At 47.5% G+C, this 24,430-nt stretch overlaps 2 protein-coding genes across 12 annotated transcripts; one reads left to right on the top strand and one right to left on the bottom strand.

The window, feature by feature from the left end:
* Window positions 1–9: 9 nt before the first annotated feature.
* Window positions 10–24,368, top strand: LOC121233782. Of its 3 annotated transcripts, XM_041128606.1 has the most exons (10): window positions 10–417; window positions 2,204–2,299; window positions 14,839–15,025; window positions 15,636–15,935; window positions 18,103–18,270; window positions 21,566–21,643; window positions 21,813–22,109; window positions 22,590–22,889; window positions 23,554–23,655; window positions 24,081–24,368. In XM_041128606.1, the coding sequence occupies exons 5-10, from the start codon at window positions 18,240–18,242 to the stop codon at window positions 24,119–24,121; spliced, it is 849 nt and encodes a 282-aa protein (XP_040984540.1). In that variant the 5' UTR covers window positions 10–417; window positions 2,204–2,299; window positions 14,839–15,025; window positions 15,636–15,935; window positions 18,103–18,239; the 3' UTR covers window positions 24,122–24,368. The 3 variants fall into 3 exon arrangements, with proteins under 3 accessions (XP_040984540.1, XP_040984542.1, XP_040984541.1); XM_041128608.1 differs by lacking the exons at window positions 10–417; window positions 2,204–2,299; window positions 14,839–15,025; window positions 15,636–15,935; window positions 18,103–18,270 and adding an exon at window positions 21,376–21,454; XM_041128607.1 differs by lacking the exons at window positions 10–417; window positions 2,204–2,299; window positions 14,839–15,025; ... (1 more) ...; window positions 18,103–18,270; window positions 21,566–21,643 and adding an exon at window positions 21,430–21,535.
* Window positions 1,130–11,558, bottom strand: LOC115350192 (alpha-1B-glycoprotein-like). Of its 9 annotated transcripts, XM_041128604.1 has the most exons (8): window positions 11,309–11,556; window positions 8,177–8,254; window positions 7,711–8,007; window positions 6,792–7,091; window positions 6,361–6,510; window positions 5,592–5,676; window positions 2,553–2,629; window positions 1,130–1,572 (listed from the first exon to the last, which is right to left on the bottom strand). In XM_041128604.1, exons 1-8 carry the CDS (start codon window positions 11,337–11,339, stop codon window positions 1,541–1,543), a joined length of 1,050 nt encoding a protein of 349 aa, XP_040984538.1. In that variant the 5' UTR covers window positions 11,340–11,556; the 3' UTR covers window positions 1,130–1,540. The 9 variants fall into 9 exon arrangements, with proteins under 9 accessions (XP_040984538.1, XP_029891414.1, XP_029891411.1 ...); XM_030035554.2 differs by lacking the exon at window positions 2,553–2,629 and having other exon boundaries at window positions 11,309–11,554; XM_030035551.2 differs by lacking the exon at window positions 1,130–1,572 and having other exon boundaries at window positions 2,298–2,629; window positions 11,309–11,558.
* Window positions 24,369–24,430: the final 62 nt, after the last annotated feature.

The following is a 24,430-nucleotide window of genomic DNA, read 5'->3' as shown; positions in this document are numbered from 1 at the left end:
GGGCTGGTCGGCCTTGCTTTGATCCTTCGGAAGAGGATGGAGCAGAACACGCTGGGAACAGGGGGAGACCAAAGGATGCTGTTTACTTTGGGTTTAGTTAGTATTTTGACACCATCTCCCATAACGCCCTCGCTGACGAGGTGACAAAGACTGAGTCCAATAAGAGGCTGCGGAGGGCGACTGAAAACAGCTCTCATGCACGCCCAGGGGGCTGAAATTCCTGGCACAAAAACCCCACGAGAGGGTCGCCCGCTAGCAATGCGCCAAGTTTGGGCACCAGTGCTGATGCAACGTCCACTCCTCACGAGGGATGCAGACAACGTGGGACAGCGTGCCCTCAGCTAGTCGGCAGGGTGTCAAGAGTCCTATACTCCCTGACCAGCTACTTTCAGATGCTCCACGTGAGGAGGGTTTAAGGTTTTAATACCAAATTTATTTATTTGAGGATATTTGATGTTACAGGGGATTTTTATTTAGAGAAGTGATATATACTTAATATACTGAAATCACAATATAGTGAAATGACAACAGAAAAAGAATGGAGCAATCGTATTATACAGCTGAATCAGAAGGCAAATATGATTCCCATTACCTATCTCTACACGCTTACCGCCAGGATGCTGGGTGTCCCCAGTTGCCTGGCAGGAGTACATGGGTTGAAGCCAGCTAAAGGCCATTTCTCTCTTCAAAGTATATTTTTCTGGGTGTACTGTAAAATTTTCTGGTACTGTAAAATGCTGTCTTCCAAAGAGAAATTTAAAATCTTCAGTCTTTTTTTTTTTTTTAAATGCACGTGGGATCTGCTTAAAAACCCCAAACAACTAGACCAAACGTAAGGCGGGGCGGGGGCAGTGCCACAAAAAAACGTGTTCTACAAAATGATCGTGTCCTCGTGGAGTAAATTTGAGGAGACTAGGAGACTCTGCATCCCCTTTCTGTCCAGTTCTTGGTGACCTGGGGGGAAAGGTCTCACCCCGGCTGTCCATGGAGGTTCCTTTGTGCTGAGGAGAAATCGGCACGGACAGGGCTGAGTGCCTGAGGAGACCCTTCCCAGCACCACCACCACGCAGGGCAATGGGCAGAATGGAGGAAAAGAGTTCCTCTGCCCACGGGGATGCTGGGGTGGGCACGGTGGAGGGGATAGTCCTGACGGTGCCCTGACAGGGAGGAAGACGAGGCTGGTGCTGCCTCCTCTACCCCCTCAGGACGGGGGGCCCTGTGCGTGCCCACCGGTGCCGCGGGCTCCGGCGTGCTGCCATGATGGGGGAACCCACATTTCCTAGCGTGCCGCGGGGGGTCCCAGCCCCACGCACTTCTTCTGCCAGCTCCTGAGCACAGGCAATGTGAAAACCTGCACACACCCCCCCCCCCCCAAACTGTATTTCCTTCTTCTTGCAGCTCTTTTTTGTTTAATCTGATGTAGGATGATGAGCTCATCAGTTTGTATTTCTGTTTCAGACCACAGCTTTTCCTGCTAGTTTTCATACAGGAAGGGCTCGTGCATTTGCAGCCTTGAGTAAGTAAGTAAGTGGCGAAATTCTCAATGTCTGATGCACAAATAACCAGAAAATTCTGAAAAAAACCCCAAACCCAACCCCAAACAAAAAAAAAAAACAAACAGAAGAAATCTCATAAATTCTCTGTAGCAGAGAAAAGAAAAAGATGTTTCTTTTTGCATGGACATAGCAGGTTGCAGGGACACCATGGGGCAAACAAGGAGGTAGGGGGAAGATTTCTCAGCCTGAGGTATAGACCAAGAGCTGTTAAAGAATTCTCAGTCATGGATTTCTCTAGGTTTGCTTTATTAACAACTCAGAGTTGGGCCACCACTGCAGTGAATGGCAACCCACAGTCATCTTCTCACCCCCTTTACCTTGAAGTCTCATACCTACGCAATTCCGAGAAAACCTCTCTGGCTGTTTCATTAACTATTTCACATTTATCTTTGTAAGCTCTACCTATTTTAATCACTCCCCAGCTAAGCACCTGTATCTTGCTGTTTTTTCATCTTTTGTTTGATCTGTCTCTACTGATTAGCTTGACTGGGTGTTAATCCGGTCCTGGATTGGGGCTATACAGGGGGGCAGGCTGAGAACGCTGTTCACGGCCTGTTGAGCAGCTCTGTTGCCATTAATAACCTTAACTCATTCTATATTAATTTCTAACAGTCTTATAGTCCTAAATTTTCTCAAATCTTCTACAGAGCACCCGGAGCCCCAGGATTGCTGGAAGATGTTGGGCATGTTTCCAAGCTACCAACACAGGGAAGAGACTGGTTTCTCCAGGGACAATTGCCCAGGTAGGGATGGGGACGCCTACTAGGGTCTAATGGTTCATTTTAGAGTAGCAGGGCCCAAGTTGACCCAGCCCACCCCTCCTTAAATCCCCAAGTGCTGCCTCATGTCCTTCAGCCCTTGCCTAGTTCCTCTCTGTGCTGCGGTTTTGCTGACTCCTCCTCCGTTGAAGGTTTTCTGTTGAATTATGCTGAAGGGAAGTCACACCCCGTGGTTTGAGCAATTGCCAGACAGAGAGGGACTGGGGGGTCAACCTACGGAGGAGACGGGCGCAGGTCCTTGCAAAGATCCCGGGAGAGAAGATGCGAGTCCTTGGAGCACAGTGGAGATGGGACCTGGGGAAAGTAGGGTCCTCGTGAGCTGGGAGGAGGAGCTGCGGCGCAATGGAAGGGCATGAGGGGCAACTGGGAGGGTTTGGAGGGCACTGGGAAGGAGTGGAAGAAAGCAGGGGATCTAGGAAGGGCCTGCATTCTGCGAGCAACCGCCTAACAGTGCCCTGACATGCCATGGGGTTAAGGGGAAGGCTGTTCCCTCCTAATTAATTGTAGATAGCACTGGATAATTAGGGGAGACCCCATGGCTGGGGGCCAGGAGGGATCTGGGTGTATTTGGGTTTGTGGGGTGGAGCAGGGACATCTGGACAGCTGTGTCCTGGGTGGGTAGGAATGGGCGGACAGGGAACAGGTAGGTAGGTTGGGGCATCCAGTTGCCCGGGTCCCCTGGAGGGCAGAGTGTGTGGGGTTGAACAGAGGGAGACGTGCCTGGGTCCCCTGAGGGATTAATGTGTGTGGGGGGGTGGAGCAGAGTGAGCTGGGACATCTGGGTCTCTCCTGGGGAGCGGTTGGGTGTGCTGGTGCAGCAGAGGCACCCGCATACCACAGTTCCGCAGGGGGCTGTGGTTGCCCATACAATGGGGTTGCCCTTACAAGTCCCTTCCCAGGTCACCATGGCCATGAAGTCTCAGTGGTTGATCTCGTAATCCTGCTCCTGCCTCATGGCACCAATCCATATGGGGTCCCATTATGCGGCATGATGTGCACTGCAATCCCATAGGCCAGTGCCTAAACCATAGCCCCACTCCTACTCCAACCTACGCTCCCCCCCCCGTAACCCATGCCTGTGTCACCTCAATCCCGTAGCCCCACTACCACCTCCTGGCCAAACACCCATCCCATCGTGCCACTCCATACCCCAAACCCACCCCAAAGTCCAACGCTGACCACACGGGCACACTCCCACTGGCACAACACCACCAACCCACTCCCTAGTAAACAACAGCCCCCCCTCCCCGCTGTAGCCCCCTCTCACCCCACATCTGTACTGTCTCCTCATAAACACAATTTTATGCCCAAGTGCTGTTTCCTCCACCTAGCTTCCTGTTTATTGGCCCACTCTTTCTCCATAGCGTAAAATCTTACCTATAGTGCCACTCCAGCCTGTAGCCTCACTTCTACTCCAGAGGGTAATGCCACCCCATAACACAAATCTTACCCCATAGACCCACTCATACCACATAGCCCAATTTTACACCATGGGCAAGTAACCACCCTATAGCCTCCCTCCCAACACCTCCCTCAAAGCCCCATTCTAACCCCATAGCCCAAAAAACACCCCATAGAATACTCACTGCTTTACTCCCATCCTAAAAGCCATTGTCCACTCCATCCCTGCTCCCACACTACGGCCTGACAGCCACCCTACACCCTGCATCCCATATCCCACTCCAACCTGGTAATCCAACACAAAGCCTGTTGCCTTTCTCCCATCCTGTTTCCCTTCTCCCATCCCACAGAGCAAGGACAATCCCATAGAGCAACACAAGCTGCAAACATCCATTCATCCATCCATCCATCCATCCACCCCCTACAAACTCTATATCCCATCCTCTTAGTCCCTATAGCCCATTTCTACAGCTTCCAGTAATCCCAAAGTCTACCCTGATCTCATCCCCACAGAGGCCATATGCTCACAGTACTCCATATACTTCTTCTGCCTCAATATTTCGTCCCTGCAACTCCAGCACACCTACAGCCCCTCATTTTTTCCAAGGTCATAGAATCATAGTATCACAGAATGGTTTGGGTTGGAAGGGACATTTAAAGATCATCTGGTCCAACCTCCCTGCCATGGGCAGGGACATCTTTCACTGGATAAGTTTGCTCAAAGCCCCATCCAACCTGACCTTGAACATTTCCAATGATGGGTCATCCACAACTTCTCTGGGCAACCTGTTCCAGTGTCTTACCACCCTCATTGTAAAAATGACCCTTATTGTCCTGGTTTCAGCTGGGATAGAGTTAATTTTCTTTCTAGTAGCTGGTATAGTGTTATGTTTTGGGTTCAGTATGAGAAGAATGTTGATAACACACTGACGTTTTCAGTTGTTGCTAAGGAGTGTTTAGACTAAAAGTCAAGGGTTTTTCAGTTTCTCATGCCCAGCCAGCAAGAAGGCTGGACGGGCACAAGGAGTTGGGAGGGGACACAGCCGGGACTGCTGACCCAAAGTGGCTGAAGGGGTATTCCATACCATGTGATGTCCCATCTAGTATAGGAACTGGGGGGAGTTGGCCTGGGGGGGTCGCTGCTCGGGAACTAACTGGGCATCGGTCGGCGAGTGGTGAGCAATTGCATTATTTTTATTATTTTTTTATTTTTATTATTACTATTGTCATTTTATTAGTGTTACCATTATCATTATTAGTTTCTTCCTTTCTGTGCTATTAAACTGTTCTTACCTCAACCCACGAGTTTTACTTTTTTTTTCTGATTCTCTCCCCCATCCCACTTTGGGGGGGGTGTGGGGGAGTGAGTGAGCAGCTGCGTGGTGCTTAGTTGCTGGCTGGGGTTAAACCATAACACTTATGTCCAACCTAAATCTCCTCTCATATTCTAGCCCCACGGCTCCCGTATATCACACATACAGCCCTCAAAAATGCAATATCCCTTCTTCGCAGACCCCTTAAACCCACAATGCCCCCGTCAACCATCCCCACCAACACCATATCCCTACAAAGCCCCATGAGCTCCTCTCGCAGTCCTTGATATACCCGCACTGTCCCCCATACTCCTGCAGTGCCCGGCAAATCCCCACTTTTCCCCAGATTGCCCCATTTTCTCGTTGCCTCCATCTCAGGCCCACAGAGATCCCAGAAATCCGAGCTTCCCCCCCACAATCCCCTGCCCCTCTACGGTGGCTCTCCCAGCACCCACTGCACCCCTGGATGGCATTGCCCTAACTTCAAGGACAGGGACAACCCCAGGCAAGGAAAGAGGGTGGCTGTTGGGTTGATGACTCACCAAAGGACCTGTTCTGCTTTGGGGGCTCTCTTTCCACCTTCTTTCTTCTCATCCTGCTCTCTGCCTTCCATTCCTTCTCCAACCTCTTTCAGATGCAAATAAGAACCAGGTGTGATGGGAACATGGTGGGATTACGGGCGAGATGGAGCAGAGGCGCGCACACACACAAAACACAAACACGAGCACACGCTTTGGGAAGGAGCATGGAAACACGCATCTTTCCATGAAACCCACAAGACCCAAACACAATGTCCAGCTTTATTTGAACGGACTTGAGGCAGGTTAGAAGGCACAGAGGAACGGAGCAGCCAAAGCAATGCCGGTTGAACACGCACCATTTCTGCCTCTCGGGGACTCTGAGGCAGACAACGAGGAATCAGGCATGGCCCGAGAGAATGGATTGCCTTAGCTAGTAGAACAAAACATTTACAGGATAGTTCTTCTCATTCCTCTCGTTAGTCCATCTGGAATCCCTCTTCCAGATCTGCAAATGAGAGAAGCAGCAGCATTGGAAATGGCTTCTTTTCAGTCTTGGACCTCACTAGGCAGATAAATTTCGGAATCAAAAGAAGAAGGAGGGTAAGGAGCAATCCTTTTCAAATTCTCTATACCGAACAACCTCCCAAAATAGCTTTAAACAAAATGTTTGTTTCCTTTTTTTCTTTGGAAAGGAAGGTGGAATAACAGTCAAACCCGGTCATTTTCTGGCAAAGAAAATGAAGTGTGGATTCTAATAATTAGTATGGCCTAGTGAAAGTGAAATATTTACCTCTTCTCTTCATCAGGCAGTGGGAGAAGAAAAAGATGAGGCCATTGATGGTAAAGAACAAACCTCCAACAATGATCTCTCGAATCCAGCTGATTTTATGGCCTGGGAAGGAATTAATGGTGGCTTCACCATGATGCAACGTCGTCCCCCCTGCAAAAAAAGCCAGACAAGGTGATGAGACAGTCTTCTCACTGAGATCTTTTTCTCCAGTATCCCTCCTTATTTTTGTCCATAAAAACATGGGCAGGTATGGAATGAACTCATATAATGATGGATGGAGAGTCTGAGGCAGAGAGTTGAATGGTCACAGGACAGGAAGGGTTAGAGATGAGACTCATGGATGAGTTCATAGGCAACCAAATGGATAATGAATTAACTAATGATGGGTTGGTGGTTACTTGATGCTCTAGTGAGGAAGGGTTTGAACTCACTTTTTACATAGACAATGACACTGCGGCTCAATTCTGAGCGAACGGGACGTGCAGCCTTATTTACAAAATAGGCACAACTGTAAGACCCAGAGTCTGCCTCTCCCGTGATCCTGAGGTTGAAGCTGTAGTTTTTCACGTTCGATACTGGGACGGAGACTGCAAGTCCAAAGTCTGCATAGTACTGGACTTGTTTAACGTCATCTGGAGATGAGGGGAAGGAGCAGAGCAGATTGACGTGGTTCCCAGGTCTATAGACCTGCTGCTGAGGATCCAGGGATAAAGTTGGGGCCATGGGAGCAGCTGGGGAAAAAAACAAACAATAAAAAACCCAAGCAATAGGCTATCTGTTGACATCAGGGCCTGTGCGCAAACCCCATGATCTTTCCCTATGTCTCGACTCAGCCTCAAAAAAGGGACTAGAAAATAAGTTAATTATTCTTCTGATTATTAGTGGGGCAAATACAGAGCCCTGTACTCAGAACAGCTTCTAGGGGTCACTCATGGCTCTGTTTTCTACACCCAGCTTGAACCATGGGCAGACGAAAAAAGACCCACGGGTCTCAGAGGTAAAAACTCAAAGCAGCTTAAGCAGTTTCTTTGTTTTCACTGAAATGCAGAAAATAAGTATTTTTACGTGTCCAAAGTAGGAAGGCATGTAATACACCCCAAACCCTAACGAAAGCCTTGGGGAGGCTTACTGCTGTACGACCTCTTGGAGGTGACACAGCTGTTTGGCCAACTTATTCCTGCTTTCTCAGAGAAATCCAGGAGCACAAAAGGAGCTTGTGAGATGCCAGAGCAACTTCATCCGTACATTGGCAACCAAACGATAGGGCTATCAGACTAGATGATGCTCTAAAGGGAGGTGTGCAGTGTCTGGGCCGATGGTACCCAAGCCATATAGACAAGACCAACCTACCCTGAACCTTAAGTGAAAGAGGAAGGCTCCTGTTGGAAGGAATTTCTCGTCCGGACTCCTTCAGAAAGTACATGCACGTGTACTCCCCAGAAGATGCTTTTGTAGCTGTAAGCTTAAACAAAGCAGTCAGATCGGAGAAGGATGCTGTTTGGTTTATTTGCTCCCCAGTTTGATTGAAGAAACGAAATCCTCTTATTTTCCTCAATGTCGGGGCCAAGCATTTCAATGTGACAGATTCCCCTTCGTAATAGACATCATGTCTGGGGTCTGTGGACAGTATAGGGGCTGGCAGAGGGTCTGAGGATGAAAGAAAGGATTTGGAGGATGGGAGGGAACTTTCAGATAGGAAAAGGAAAGTGAGACATCCCTTTTCCCTCCATTTTACAAAACATGGCTCAACCTCGCCTCATTGACAAAGGCTCTGTTCGGCTGGAGAGCATCTTGTGAGAGGTCAAGCTGCACTCACCTGCAAAGGACACAGCCAACGGTAGCAGCTGGAGGAAAGCTGCAAGAAAGTTGCATTGAGATGACAAGAGAGAGGAGACTGCAAAAAAGAGAGAAAAGAAGTCACTTAGACAGCCACTGTCCTATGAAGTCTTGCCTCTCTTGGCCATCAGTCAAGACGGCAGCCCCTCCACAACACGATGGATTCATACAGGTCATGGTTCCTTTCTGTGCCACCGTGGCATGGAAAACCTAGACCGATCATGGAGAAAACCCGTGAAACAATTTCACATGCCAATGAGGTCACCCGTCAAAAAAAAATCTAGAAAACTCAACATGTCCCTGAACTTATCTTTTAGCTACATGCAACACATGCTGCCTGAGATTATTTCTTCTGTTAGAAGCGGTTTGGTGACCACCAAGCAATTGATTGCTATCAATCAGCACTGGGAAATGGTCTCTTGAAACTTAAAGAAATGGGGCTGCTGGAGTCCTCACGGAGTTAGGAAGGACAGGAGATCTGATGGGTCCTAGCAGGGGAGAAAGGCGGCGTTGAGCCAGGGTGCAGGGCAGGAGGAGCTCAAGGTCAACTTGCATCAAACACCAGGCTGCAGAAAGGAATCTTTGGGGTTTCTGGCCAGCTCCAAGGCGGGGGTTGTTGCTTGGATTAGAGATGAGGAGGGCCTGGGGAGCTGTGGTGGGCTGGCCCTGGCTGGCAGACCAGCCCCATACAGCCATGCGCTCCCCCCACCCCCAGCAGGACGGGAATAAAGAATAGGAAGAGCAAAAGCGAGAAAACTCATGGGTTGAGATAAAAAAAGTTAAATGAGTAATGGAAGGAGAAGAGAAAAAAAAAACCTAAAGAAGTGATGCAAAGACAATCACTCAGCACCTTCCCCAAGAACAGGGATACCCAGCCAGACCCCGAGCAATGGCTGCCTGTCCCAACCCCCCTTTCCCACCGTTGGTATTGATTAGCATGAGGTTATAGGGCATGGAAAATCTCTTTGGTCTGTTGGGGTCAGCTCTTCTGCTTGTGTCCCCTCCCAGCTTCTTCCACACCCGCAGCCTGCTCCTTGCAGGGCAGAATGGGAAACAGAGAAGGCCTTGACACCCTGCAAACGCTGTCAGCGACAGCCAAAGCTCTGGTGTGTTATCGTCACTCTTCTAGTCACAAATCCAAAACGGCACCGTACGGGCGGCTGTGAAGAAAACTGACTCCATCCATCCAGACCCAGGCCAGGAACCCGGATCTTGGGTTCTCTCCCTGGCCCAGGAGCTGTAACCCATCACATCAACCCTGCACAGGAGATCAGTGTAGGACCTCACCCCCTCCACCTTTCTGAGAGCAAACAGACCTGTCTCAAGTCCAATATTTAACCCTCCAATCCATTGCATGTGTGCCCACAATTCCCTGAAGAGCATTTGGGTTTGAGCTCAGGGATTCTCTGCACCTGGTTAACTCCCAGCCCCCGTCCCACCCCTGTGTCTCATGTCTCTGTCCGCAAATAACTGACTGCACTGGAAAAGTCACGTTTCTTCCCCCTTTGCTATCTATAGACAAGTGTCCCAAGTCATCCAGATGCAAATTCGTGTTTTCAAACTGCTGGTGTCCTGGATAAAAAATACTTTGACTTCTTTGCAACTAAGCTTCCCAGAGGTATGTTGGAGGAAATAAAAACCACAACACTCTCAAAGCAAAACAAAAATAGAAAAATTGTTTGTGCTGGGGTTTTTTTTGTTTGGTTTGGTGTCTTTTTTCTTGCTAATGTGAAAAAAGCAAACATCTTCCAGACCTCGTCAGCCTCTTCATTGAGTACTAGAGCATTGGTGTGAGCTGCCAGGAATCACCAAGCTGCCAACATCTCCATCTCCATAACCATCACATTTCTGTCTCTCCATGGAAAGAGGCCAGCATGTCCCAAAATTGATGACCTCTTCCTTTCCACCTCCTGGAAAAAAAGGCTTAGACTTGGGCAACTTGAGAGTAATCCAAGCGCCTTAATGCTGGTCTCGACTTCTGTTGGTGATGCCCTAGAGATTAATCTTGCCTATTTTGGGGTGTTCCAGTCCAGAAGTTAAATGCTGTGCAAGTGCTGCGGATGTGGAAATCCAGGATAAGTCTCAGCTGGACTAGCGACATGAAGGATGCGGGTGGGTGATGTCTTGCAGTTGCAAGTGTGAGGCAGCAGATGTAATCAGCTGTTTTCTGCTGAAAATTGCCTCCCCCACACAGAGCGTTTGAACCTAGTGTCTTTTGTAACAGGGTGAGATGCACAGAGGAAGAGGATGCACGCAAGTGCATGACCCCTCTTTCCAGTGTCCACGGATGATGCTGAACAGAGGTGGGATAGAGGCAGGCCTGAGCATTTGACATCCTGGAGCACAGTTTTGCCCTGAGATAGAGCTCTCTTAGGCAGATCATAACTTTGTTTCACCCCTAGTCTGGGATGAACCAGTCCTAGTCTGGTTCTCAAGCCAGAAAGCAGACTGAAAAAGCAGAACAATGGATCAGAACTGATTTCATAAGAATCTACGCCAGAAAGAAAATGATGGAACTGGTATTTAACAGCTGGACTCAGTTGCCACAAAGAAGAACACACATTGGGAACCTCCCCAGCACCACCACAGCAATGAGTTTTCAGCCAACCGTTCTTCATCTCCTGAGAATACTGATATCCAGCTGGCAGGACAGAACTAACTGCATCGACCCACCGGAGAATTAAATTATTGAGGGCCTAACATTAAGAAAGGGAAGGGGAAAAGGAGAGGAGAGGAGAGGAGAGGAGAGGAGAGGGGAGGAGAGGAGAGGAGAGGAGAGGAGAGGAGAGGAGAGGAGAGGAGAGGAGAGGAGAGGAGAGGAGAGGAGAGGAGAGGAGAGGAGAGGAGAGGAGAGGAATGTCGTTATACGGAGGACTATGAAAGACAGGAGGGAAGATTGGATTGAAATCCTAACAGGAGAGAGGGAGAAAGAAGATATAACAGCAGCAACAAAAGAGAGGACTTGAGAGGGGTGTAAGGCAGAAGGCGGCTAGAGATGAAAGAAAGGAAAAGAATGGAGAAGGGAGAGGGGAAGAAATTAGAGAAAAGGAAAAAGGAGAACTAAACATATGCATGGGGAGGGAGAAGGCAAAGCAGGGGTTGAGAGACTCACTGAAGAGTATCACGAGGCAGTAGATAATCATGGCACCGCGGTCCAGGGTGTGCTCAGAGCTCTGTGCTGGCCTGTCCAGGAGAGAAGCGTGCTGCCTGGTGGGTCCGTCCTGCCTTCTTCATCTGTCTGACTTGAATTGGGTGGTCAGAGGGGCAGGGAGAGGAAGCGCTGCAGAATGAAGTAGAAGCCACTAACCACAAAGAGGGAAACTACACCCTGGATGTTGTGTGTCTGTCCTGGCTTCAGCTGGGATAGAGTTAATTGTCTTCCTAGTAGCTGGTATAGTGCTATGTTTTTGAATTTGGTATGAGAAGAATGTTGATAACACACTGATGTTTTCAGTTTTTGCTAAGGACTATTTATACTAAGTCCAGGATTCTTCACCTTCTCATGCCCAGCCAGCAAGAAGGTTGGAAGGGCACAAGAAGTTGGGAGGGGACACAGCCAGGGCAGCTGACCCCAACTGGCCAAAGGCATATTCCATACCATGTGATGTCATGCCCAATATATAAACTGGGGGGAGTGCAGGCGGGAGGATTGCCACCCGGGGACTAGCTGGGCGTCAGTTGGGGGGTGGTGAGCAATTGCACTGTGCATCACTTGCATATTCCAATCCTTTTATTATTACTATTGTCATTTTATTAGTGTTATCATTAACATTATTAGTTTCTTCCTTTCTGTGCTATTAAACTGTTCTTATCTCAACCCACGAGTTTTACTTTTTTTTTTCTGATTCCCTCCCCTATCCCACTGGGTGGTGGGGGGGGAATGAGTGAGCAGCTGCATGGTGCTTAGCTGCTGGCTGGGGTTAAACCACAACAGTTTCTTGGGGATGTCATCACATTTTCAAAGAGCTTTTCCTCCCCACATGCTCTAGATCACCTTTGGACTGTCTCTTTGCCCCATGAACTCTGAGTCCCTTTCAGTAAATAAGTCCTAGCAAATTGCAAACTGAAAGAGTTTCTTTCTTGGTAAACCACTTGGCTTGTAACAAGTGTTCTGTCACTAGCTTAAAAGGCTTGTAGGAGGCCCTCCAGATATCCTAGACGTTGGCAGTCAATGTGGTGTTAGGTCCCATCTTGCATTCAGAGGACCAGGAGTAGGGATGAGGAGGTATCAACGATCTGAGCTGCCACTGTCCCATGTGCATGGCATGGTTTTGGTGGGGAGGGTGCTCTGCATTGCTCAAAAAGGAGAGAGGAGAGGAGAAGAGAAAAGAGAAGAGAAGAGAAGAGAAGAGAAGAGAGAAGAGAAAGAAGGAAAGGAAGAGAGAAAGAGAGGAAGAGAAAGAGAGAAAGTAGGTGTACTCTTCCCAACATTGCATGAGGAAAGACATTTCACCCAGCCACCTTGCTACTAGGAAGCAGCAAAAGAAAAAAGGAAGAAAAAAGAATTGTGCCATCTTCTTGAGACTCATGGTTAGCTGCACTATTCCAGCAATTCCACTGATGTCCCCTTTGGCACACTTGACCACTTTCATCTTCCTCTGCCAATTAAATTGAGGGAATGTTTTGCTTTAGCTCTTAAATTGGGTGCAGGGCCACGGGAAGTGATTCATGGGAAGAATACCATGGACACTGCTTTGGTCGTCCTGGGGGGAAGAGGATGCACTGATCTTACCTCACTTGCCCAATTCCCAGCTGGATCTATTGGATAGCCTCTCTGATCCATGGAGAAAGAGAGAGATGCAAGCCCTTTTCATACCCTCCATGTTTATCCATCACTTCTAACCACAGCAAACACCCTGGCAAATCCTTTTTCCTCCCAAAGGTAGGCTAACATTACTAAATTTCCTGTGAGACCTTCGCAGTCAATGAAGTGGAAGAGCTACCTTTGCAATTTGTCCTCCCTACCTTTGCAACTTGCACTAATCTGAGTCAGTGCTGGTGATGGTCCCGCTTTGGGTGAACAAAAATTCCTTCCCATTTTGTTCAGCTTGGCCCATCTATGTGCTCTCAAAGATTCTTTGGGTGTTTACATGTCAAAAATATGCAACTGAATTCAGCGTCTCGGCGGGTACTAAGAATAGCCCCTTCCCCTTAGTGCCATCAGCTGACTGCTGGGTTTTCTGACACAGCTGGAAGAAATAATTGTTTTACTTCCCAAATCCTAAACCTGAGGAACTTAATTAATTCACTGAAACTTACTCTTTGCAGTCAAAGCTTCACACAGTTCTTCCCTGGCTATATTGTTCTCTATTTGATAGTGATTCATCTTTTCTGATGCTATTCTTCTAGAAATTAGTTGTCTGCTTTTCAGGTAATCATCTAAATCTACTCTGTGGACAGAAATCAGACTATCTGGAGGACTACTATCCATGTCTAAAATCAGGGGCTGAGACAGATGTGATGAATCACCTTTAGGAAGTGTTGATTTCTCTCCATATTCAAGAAGAAGAACCTGCATGCAGAGTGTTCAGTACCTCTGGATGGGCTGTAAATACAAGAGAGAGATCATGGCCTTCCTTAGCTTTCCCTCGGAAACAAGGGTTGCTGCATTTATGTGTCCTAGTTAACTCAGCTCCCATTGCTGTCGGTAGGAAACCCATCTGTGGAGTTTAGGGCAGAATTCATCTGACCCTCTAGAAATTCTGTGAGTTTGCTGCCTATACACTGGTATCTGATGACCTTTCTGATGCTTGGGGTATCGCATATCCGGCCTCTAGCTAACATACTGCAAGGTTGAGGGTCTTCAAGATTTATGCATCACCTGCTGAAAAGGTCTCTGCTACCCCACACTCCTTGGATGTTACTAGATGCCTCTTTTTATGTGCCTGAATTGCTCCTGGGATGTTGCTCATCTCATCTGAAGACCTGTGGCCAGAGGAACCATGTGTTGCAGATGTACCTCTGACCCTGAAAGGGAAGACCATGTCTACCAGACAGGGCAACCACATTCTCATTGGTCTGCTCGGCAAGAAGATTCTCAGCCTTTGGGACTGCAATTCCTATTGCTTCTTGCATGATCAGTTAGTCTCAGGGTGCTCCTTCCAATTCAAACCACTCATATGTCAATGTAATACAAATAAGGTCTTGAACCATTACACGTAGGACTTTTTCCAGCCTAAGAAACAGCTCCCTAGAAAGAGTTAAATGCATAGAAATATCTGTAGGAGTTAGCTAACTCCGTAAAAATCTCCCTTGAAGTTATTTTTTGTTTAAAAACATCAGTTCATTGTTAAAAAGGGTTAAGAATATGATCAAAATCAGTGTCTTTTTAATTGTGTCCACTCACTGGAGTGATTTTGGATACAAGAGAAACTCACTTATTTGTCATTAGCTCTCAGTTTTCACTGAAAAAATCTTTTAAGATTTGTTGTGCAGGATTGCACCTAGCTGCATATGAAGTTTTTAGTTTGGAACACTAGTTTCTTGCAAACTATGTTATTGAACGATGCAGCACCAGCAGCACAAGATCTCTGTATAGCTGCAGAGCTGATCTATTAATAAACTGGGCAATCACAGCACTATTTATTCCTCTTACTGGAGCTACACTCTCTCATGCATTTTCCTTGCTCTCTTCTCTTGCAGACAACTGTGAAGTAGACCGGAAAGCTACAGTCTGCCCTCCTGAAGGATGCAAGCCACAGACTTCTTCACCATGTGAACAAGGAAGGGTTAGAGAGAGCAGCCAGATGCAAACTCTGCAAGCACAGAAGAAAATACTGCCTCTGATGTTTGGTTCATCTCATCCCAAGATGGACATGGAATGGATCAGGTCAATAAAACTCTACCGTTAAGTTAGATATAGAAGTCTGGAATAAAAATACCTTTAGGTTAGATATAGGAGTCTGGATGCCTCGTTCAGCTGCAGACATCTGATGTGAGGAGAGTTAAATCCCACCCCCAGATTGCTTTAAAGATTAATGTTGATCTGGCCCTGGAACAGATCAACACTGGGCTGCTGCTGGAAGAAATGAGCTTAGAGCACACCTCCCTGGGCAAATGTCCTTGTCCTACCATCCCACCACTGCATGCTTGTCAATATGGCAAACTAAAAGTGAGTTTTAAGATAATGAAGAAACAATATTAACACAGGTGAAGGTCAGAAAAGACCATAAATGGAGGTGGGAGATAAAGGTTTTGATTTAGTTACTCAAAGCATCTGGTAGATTTATAGATGACCTTCAGCTTTTGTGAGCTTAGGGATGCTCTGTAGGCCCTGTGCTATATCTACTAGTCCCAGATGCATGTCTCAAATGCCTTAATGCATTTAAACTGGTACCAGCTGCCACCCTTTAGGCAAATGAATCCCATCCTCAGCTGGCAAGTGATGTCCTTTCTGTTTCTCTCCTTCAGCTCCTCCTATCAGCTGGTGACAAGCAAAGATTCCCCATCTCAGCTGGTGACTGGGCAACATTTTCTGTCTGAACAAGCTGACTATGCCCTCTTGTGGCAAAGAAAACCAATGGTGTCTTGGGCTGCATTAGGAAGAACATTGCCAGCAGGTTGAGGGAGGTGATCCTTCTCTGCTCGGTACTTGGTGAAGCCACGTTGGAGCGCGGTGTCCAATTCTGGGCTCCCCAGTACAAGAAAGATAGGGGTTTACTGGAGTCCAGCAAATGGCCACAAAGATGACTGAGGGACCGGAGCATCTTTCATCCAAGGAAACGATCTTACCAAAATGTGTAAGTACGTGATGAATATTTATATACAGTAGTACCCAGTGACAGGACAGGAGACACAAACTGAAACACGTGAAATCCTATCTGAATGCAAGAAAAAACCTTTTTTACCATCAAGGTGATCAGACATGGGAACACCTTGCCCAGAGAGGTTGTGGAGTCTCTATCCTTGGAGATATTCAAAACCCAGCTGGACATGGTCCTGGGCTACCAGTTCCAGCTGACCCTGCTTGAGCAGGGAGGACTGGACTAGATGACCTCCAGAGGTTCCTGCCAGCTTCAACTACTCTGTGACTCTGTGTTACCCAGCACTCATCCCTAAACAAGCAGCTCATCTGCATATTTTAGTCTTTGGGACAATGTTATGGGTTGGGACAAGAGAGGTTTGGTTTTTCCAGTGGGTCTGGAGAGGTGCAAATAGAAAAGTGAGAAGAGGAATCAGTGATTTTTAGGGAAGAGTATCCACAGCTCCAGAAGTCTCATCATTTCATGAGCCATTGGGCTTACAGGAGTGTGAAATGGAGAGGCAGGTATGTCGTTAGCCAGCAGAAACAGTGGGTAGGTGTCTGTCAGGGATTGTGTTATATGGACTCATTCTTGTTTTAATAGCATTGCCCAGAAGCTAATGAAAGTAAAGATTAACCTAAAAAAAAAAAAAAAAAAGAAGAAACATCTGAAAATGTCCACTCTTCTATCTTTACCAGTGGTTCTAGCCATTCAACAGGAAAAAGAAACAGCAACATAATTGTCATGAAGACAGAGATAAGACTTCTGGACTAGATATGATCTCTTTTAGTTGGTTTCCATTCAGTATGACAATCTGAGCTGTGCTCAGCCACTCTCCTGTGCCAGTAATGCTGAAAATTAGTATAAAGCACCATTTACAGTGATTGTTAAAAATCTTGATGCCCTTCCCAGCACAGGAGCTGAGCACCTTAGGGTTCTCATGGGAGAAATGCAGGAGCATGTGGTGGATCTGGAGCAAGAGGAAAGAGGTGGGACAGAGGGAACTATCCCACCAGGGGAGGTGGAGAGCAGCACAGTCATCCATGACATGATGCAAAGCCCTCGCATTGAGCTGGAGGAGAGAGGGGAAATTATTAGCACCCTTGCAAAAGAGGGGGTGAATCATAAAGAAATGAGACCAGACCTGTCACTACTGACCATGAGATTCAATGGGTCTGAGAATCCCCTAGCTGGAAATGGTCCCAAGAAGTTCACTAATCCATTCTTCTGCCCTAGAGGCAGTTCTGTTCCATGAGACATTTCAGTTTGCGGCTGCTGTGACTAGTCTTATGGTCATCCATGCAGGGCCTTAAAAGTGAATGTACATGTCCTATATTTTCTTATGTGGGTGGTGTTGGTTCGTACAGGAAAAATCAGTGTTCTTCAATCAAATATGACTTCTATAAATAATAACATTACGTTCTTCTTTTACTCATTTTACATTTGATTATTTTAAAATGTTTTACATTTTGAACATTTTAATCATTTTTACACTTGTGATGGGTTAGTTTTGGCTAGGAGCCAAACTCCCACCCAGCCGCTTGCTCAGTCCCCCCTCAGTGGGACAGGGAGAAAAATAGGAAGAATGCAAATGAGAAAGTTTGTGGGTTGAGATGAATACAGGGTGGTTACTTCCCAACTACCGTTGTGGGAAACACAGACTCCACTTGGGGAGAATTGACTGAATTTATTGCCAATTAAAATACATGTGTAATTATTGATTTGGATAGACAAACATTAAAACAACACCTTTCCTCCCCCTGTTTCCCATGCTCACCTTCACTCCTTTGAGTTATGGTCAATATGTAGCAATTTCTCTCTGACACGTCTTTCCTCTCACACCTTTCCTCTGCTATGCCATGGGTTCTCCATGGGCTGAAGTTCCTTCAGGAATATCCATCTGCTCCACCGTGGGTCCTCCACAGGCTGCAGGGGCAGGGACACCTTCCACTAGACCAGGTTGCTCAAAGCCCCATCCAACCTGGCCTTGAACACTGCCAGGCATCCACAGCCTCTCTGGGCAACCTGTTCCAGTGCCTCACTACCCTCATAGTGAAGAAAAGGTCTCTGAAAACACGATGACAACCCCAAGACACGCAACATCCAGGGTGTAGCTTCCCCTGAGCTCCCAGCTGTGGTTAGTGGCTTCTACTTCATTCTGCAGCGCTTCCTCTCCCTGCCCCTCTGACCACCCAATTCAAGTCAGACAGATGAAGAAGGCAGGACGGACCCACCAGGCAGCACGCTTCTCTCCTGGACAGGCCAGCACAGAGCTCTGAGCACACCCTGGACCGCGGTGCCATGATTATCTACTGCCTCGTGATACTCTTCAGTGAGTCTCTCAACCCCACCTTCCCTTCCCTTCCCTTCGCTCTTCCCTTCGCTCTTCCCTTCGCTCTTCCCTTCCCTCTTCCCTTCGCTCTTCCCTTCGCTCTTCCCTTCCCTTCCCTTCCCTTCCCTCTTCCCTTCCCTTCCCTCTTCCCTTCTCTTCTCCTCTTCTCTTCTTCCTCCCCCATGCACACATTTATTTCTCCATTTTCCTTTTCTCTCATTTCTTCCCCTCTCCCTTCTCCATTATTTTCCTTTCTTTCATCTCTAGCTTTTCTTCTGCTTTATATCCCTCTCGAGTCCTCTCTTTTGTTGCTGCTGTTATCTCTTCTTTCTCCCTCTCTCCTTTAGGGCTTTCAATCCAATCTTCCCTCCTGCCTTTCATAGTCCTCTCTATAATGGCATTCCTCTTTCTCCTCCCTCCTCTCCACCCCACTCCTTTTCCCACTTCCCTTCCCTTCTATTAGACCCTCAACAATCAAACACTGGAAGAGGCTTCCTAGACACGTGGTCAATGCCCCATCCCCGTCAGTCTTTAAGAGGCATTTGGACAATGCCCTTAACAACATGCTTAAACTTTTGGTCAGCCCTGAAGTGGTCAGGCATTTGGAATAGATGGTCATTGTAGATCCCTTCCAGCTGAAAAATATTCTGTTCTGTTCTGTTCTATGAATATAATTCTCTGGTGGGTCGATGCAGTTAGTTCTGTCCTGCCAGCTGGATATCAGTATTCTCAGGAGATGAAGAACGGTTGGCTGAAAACTCATTGCTGTGGTGGTGCTGGGGAGGTTCCCAATGTGTGTTCTTCTTTGTGGCAACTGAGTCCAGCTGTTAAATACTAGTTCCGTCATTTTCTTTCTGGCGTAGATTCTTATGAAATCAGTTCTGATCCATTGTTCTGCTTTTTCAGTCTGCTTTCTGGCTTGAGAACCAGACTAGGACTGGTTCATCCCAGACTAGGGGTGAAACAAAGTTATGATCTGCCTAAGAGAGCTCTATCTCAGGGCAAAACTGTGCTCCAGGACGTCAAATGCTCAGGCCTGCCTCTATCCCACCTCTGTTCAGCATCATCCGTGGGCACTGGAAAGAGGGGTCATGCACTTGCGTGCATCCTCTTCCTCTGTGCATCTCACCCTGTTACAAAAGACACTAGGTTCAAACGCTCTGTGTGGGGGAGGCAATTTTCAGCAGAAAACAGCTGATTACATCTGCTGCCTCACACTTGCAACTGCAAGACATCACCCACCCGCATCCTTCATGTCGCTAGTCCAGCTGAGACTTATCCTGGATTTCCACATCCGCAGCACTTGCACAGCATTTAACTTCTGGACTGAAACACCCCAAAATAGGCAAGATTAATCTCTAGGGCATCACCAACAGAAGTCGAGACCAGCATTAAGGCGCTTGGATTACTCTCAAGTTGCCCAAGTCTAAGCCTTTTTTTCCAGGAGGTGGAAAGGAAGAGGTCATCAATTCTGGGACACGCTGGCCTCTTTCCATGGAGAGACAGAAATGTGATGGTTATGGAGATGGAGATGTTGGCAGCTTGGTGATTCCTGGCAGCTCACACCAATGCTCTAGTACTCAATGAAGAGGCTGACGAGGTCTGGAAGATGTTTGCTTTTTTCACATTAGCAAGAAAAAAGACACCAAACCAAACAAAAAAACCCCCCAGCACAAACAATTTTTCTATTTTTGTTTTGCTTTGAGAGCGTTGCGGTTTTTATTTCCTCCAACATACCTCTGGGAAGCTTAGTTGCAAAGAAGTCAAAGTATTTTTTATCCAGGACACCAGCAGTTTGAAAACGCGAATTTGCATCTGGATGACTTGGGACACTTGTCTATAGATAGCAAAGGGGGAAGAAACGTGACTTTTCCAGTGCAGTCAGTTATTTGCGGACAGAGACATGAGACACGGGGGTGGGACGGGGGCTGGGAGTTAACCAGGTGCAGAGAATCCCTGAGCTCAAACCCAAATGCTCTTCAGGGAATTGTGGGCACACATGCAATGGATTGGAGGGTTAAATATTGGACTTGAGACGGGTCTGTTTGCTCTCAGAAAGGTGGAGGGGGTGAGGTCCTACACCGATCTCCTGCGCAGGGTTGATGTGATGGGTTACAGCTCCTGGGCCAGGGAGAGAACCCAAGATCTGGGTTCCTGGCCTGGGTCTGGATGGATGGAGTCAGTTTTCTTCACAGCCGCCCGTACGGTGCCGTTTTGGATTTGTGACTAGAAGAGTGACGATAACACACCAGAGCTTTGGCTGTCGCTGACAGCGTTTGCAGGGTGTCAAGGCCTTCTCTGTTTCCCATTCTGCCCTGCAAGGAGCAGGCTGCGGGTGTGGAAGAAGCTGGGAGGGGACACAAGCAGAAGAGCTGACCCCAACAGACCAAAGAGATTTTCCATGCCCTATAACCTCATGCTAATCAATACCAACGGTGGGAAAGGGGGGTTGGGACAGGCAGCCATTGCTCGGGGTCTGGCTGGCTATCCCTGTTCTTGGGGAAGGTGCTGAGTGATTGTCTTTGCATCACCACTTTAGGGTTTTTTTTTTTCTCTTTCTCCTTCCATTACTCATTTAACTTTTTTTATCTCAACCCATGAGTTTTCTCGCTTTTGCTCTTCCTATTCTTTATTCCCGTCCTGCTGGGGGTGGGGGGAGCGCGTGGCTGTATGGGGCTGGTCTGCCAGCCAGGGCCAGCCCACCACAGCTCCCCAGGCCCTCCTCATCTCTAATCCAAGCAACAACCCCCGCCTCGGAGCGGGCCAGAAACCCCAAAGATTCCTTTCTGCAGCCTGGTGTTTGATGCAAGTTGACCTTGAGCTCCTCCTGCCCTGCACCCTGGCTCAACGCCGCCTTTCTCCCCTGCTAGGACCCATCAGATCTCCTGTCCTTCCTAACTCCGTGAGGACTCCAGCAGCCCCATTTCTTTAAGTTTCAAGAGACCATTTCCCAGTGCTGATAGCAATCAATTGCTTGGTGGTCACCAAACCGCTTCTAACAGAAGAAATAATCTCAGGCAGCATGTGTTGCATGTAGCTAAAAGATAAGTTCAGGGACATGTTGAGTTTTCTAGATTTTTTTTTGACGGGTGACCTCATTGGCATGTGAAATTGTTTCACGGGTTTTCTCCATGATCGGTCTAGGTTTTCCATGCCACGGTGGCACAGAAAGGAACCATGACCTGTATGAATCCATCGTGTTGTGGAGGGGCTGCCGTCTTGACTGATGGCCAAGAGAGGCAGGACTTCATAGGGCAGTTGCTGTCTAAGTGACTTCTTTTCTCCTTTTTTGCAGTTTCCTCTCTCTTGTCGTCTCAATGCAACTTTCTTGCAGCTTTCCTCCAGCTGCTACCATTGGCTGTGTCCTTTGCAGGTGAGTGCAGCTTGACCTCTCACAAGATGCTCTCCAGCCGAACAGAGCCTTTGTCAATGAGGCGAGGTTGAGCCATGTTTTGTAAAATGGAGGGAAAAGGGATGTCTCACTTTCCTTTTCCTATCTGAAAGTTCCCTCCCATCCTCCAAATCCTTTCTTTCATCCTCAGACCCTCTGCCAGCCCCTATACTGTCCACAGACCCCAGACATGATGTCTATTATGAAGGGGAACGTGTCGCTATCATATGCTTGGCTCCGACAATGAGGAAAATAGGTGGATTTCGTTTCTTCAATCAAACTGGGGAGCAAATCGACCTGCAAACACCTTACTCCCTCACAACTGCCTGGCTCCAGCTTACAGCTACAAAAGCATCTTCTGGAGAGTACACGTGCATGTACTTTCTGAAGGAGTCTGGACAAGAAATTCCTTCCAATAGGAGCCTTCCTCTTTCACTTAAGGTTCAGGGTAGGTTGGTCTTGTCTATATGGCTTGGGTACCATCGGCCCAGACACTGCACACCTCCCTTTAGAGCATCATCTAGTCTGATAGCCCTATCGTTTGGTTGCCAATGTACGGATGAAGTTGCTCTGGCATCTCACAAGCTCCTTTTGTGCTCCTGGATTTCTCTGAGAAAGCAGGAATAAGTTGGCCAAACAGCTGTGTCACCTCCAAGAGGTCGTACAGCAGTAAGCCTCCCCAAGGCTTTCGTTAGGGTTTGGGGTGTATTACATGCCTTCCTACTTTGGACACGTAAAAATACTTATTTTCTGCATTTCAGTGAAAACAAAGAAACCACTTAAGCTGCTTTGAGTTTTTATCTCTGAGAACCATGGGTCTTTTTTCCCCACATCGAGACATTGGGAAAGATCATGGGGTTTGCGCACAGGCCCTGATGTCAACAGATAGCCTATTGCCTGGGTTTTTATTGTTTGTTTTTTTCCCCAGCTGCTCCCATGGCCCCAGCTTTATCTCTGGATCCTCAGCAGCAGGTCTATAGACCTGGGAACGACGTCAATCTGCTCTGCTCCTTCCCCTCATCTTCAGATGATGTTAAAGAAGTCCAATACTATGCAGACTTTGGACTTGCAGTCTCCATCCCAGTATCGAACGTGAAAAACTACAGCTTCAACCTCAGGATCACGGGAGAGGAGGTCTCTGGGTCTTACAGTTGCGCCTATTTTGTAATTAAGTCTACACGTCCCGTTCGCTCAGAAAGGAGCAGCTGGATCAGTGTCAACCTGAAAAGTAAGTTTTCAAACCCTTCTTCACTAGAGCATCTAGTAACTACTGACCCATCATTAGTTAATTCATTACCCGTTTGCTTGCCTATGAACTCATCCATGAGTCTCATCTCTATCCCTTCCTGTCCTATGACCATCCATCTCTCTGTCTCAGTCTCTCTATCCATCACTAAATGAGCTCATTGCCATACCTGCCCATGTTTTTATGGACAAAAATAAGGAGGGATACTGGAGAAAAAGATCTCAATGAAAAGACTGTCTCATCACCTTGTCTGGCTTTTCTGATGAGACCACAACTTTTTTCGACAATCCATCATTCTCCTGGGGGGATATACACCATAGATTCCCAAGAGCTAAGCATCCAACCATCTCCCTGGGACCACTACAGCTGAGCTGGAGTATGCAGTAGGGTGGCAAACACAGCTTACCATTTTATTGGTAGGCCCGTCTATCTGCTAGGCCACATTTTGTCACAATCTTGACATCCATTGACTCCTATGCCCTTTCCCAAGATCACCATAGAGGGGATTTGTAGAGCTGGAGGGAAGTTCACCTCCTTCCCTCTAAGATGGGGCTAGATATTGATGGGCTTGCTCAAAGTAGGAGTTATCATCTCTGTTGGAGGCAAAGGTTGCATCATGGTAAAGTCACCGTTGATTCCTTCCCAGGCTATAAAATCAGCTGGATTCGAGAGATCGTTGTTGGGGGTTCATTCTTTACCATCAATGGCCTCATCTTTTTCTTCTCCCACTGCCTGATGAAGAGAAGAGGTAAATATTTCACTTCTATTAGGCCACACTAATTCTTAGAATCCTGGGACTTCATTGTCTTTGCCAGAAAATGACCGGGTTTGACTGTTATTCCACCGTCCTTTCCAAAGAAAAAAAGGAAACAAACAAACATTTTGTTCAAAGTTGTTTTGGGAGGTTGTTCTGGACAGAGAATTTGAACAGGATTGCTCCTCAACAGTGGCTGAGTCACCATCCCTGGAGGTATTTAAAAGATGTGTAGATGTGCCACTTAGGGACATGGTTTAGTGGTAGATTTGGTAGTGTTAGGTTTACCGTTGGACTCGATGATCTTAAAGGTCTTTTCCAACCTAAATGATTCTATGATTCTCACCCTCCTCCCTCTTTTGATCCCCAAATTTATCTGCCTAGTGAGGTTCCAATGCTGCTGCTTCTCTCATTTGCAGATCTGGAAGAGGGATTCCAGATGGACTACGGAGACGAATGAGAAGAACTATCCCCTAAAGGTTTTGTTCTATTAGCTAAGGCAATCCATTCTCTCGGGCCATGCCTGATTCCTCGTTGTCTGCCTCAGAGTCCCCGAGAGGCAGAAATGGTGCGTGTTCAACCGGCATTGCTTTGGCTGCTCCGTTCCTCTGTGCCTTCTAACCTGCCTCAAGTCCGTTCAAATAAAGCTGGACGTTGTGTTTGGGTCTTGTGGGTTTCATGGAAAGATGCGTGTTTCCATGCTCCTTCCCAAAGCGTGTGCTCGTGTTTGTGTTTTGTGCGTGTGCGCGCCTCTGCTCCATCTCACCCG

This window comes from Aquila chrysaetos, chromosome 13 (genome assembly GCF_900496995.4).
Source record: "Aquila chrysaetos chrysaetos chromosome 13, bAquChr1.4, whole genome shotgun sequence".
Taxonomy (NCBI): Eukaryota; Metazoa; Chordata; class Aves; order Accipitriformes; family Accipitridae; genus Aquila; species Aquila chrysaetos.
The sequence above is the reverse complement of the archived record's forward strand: the minus strand, read 5'-3'. Positions and strand labels throughout refer to the sequence as shown.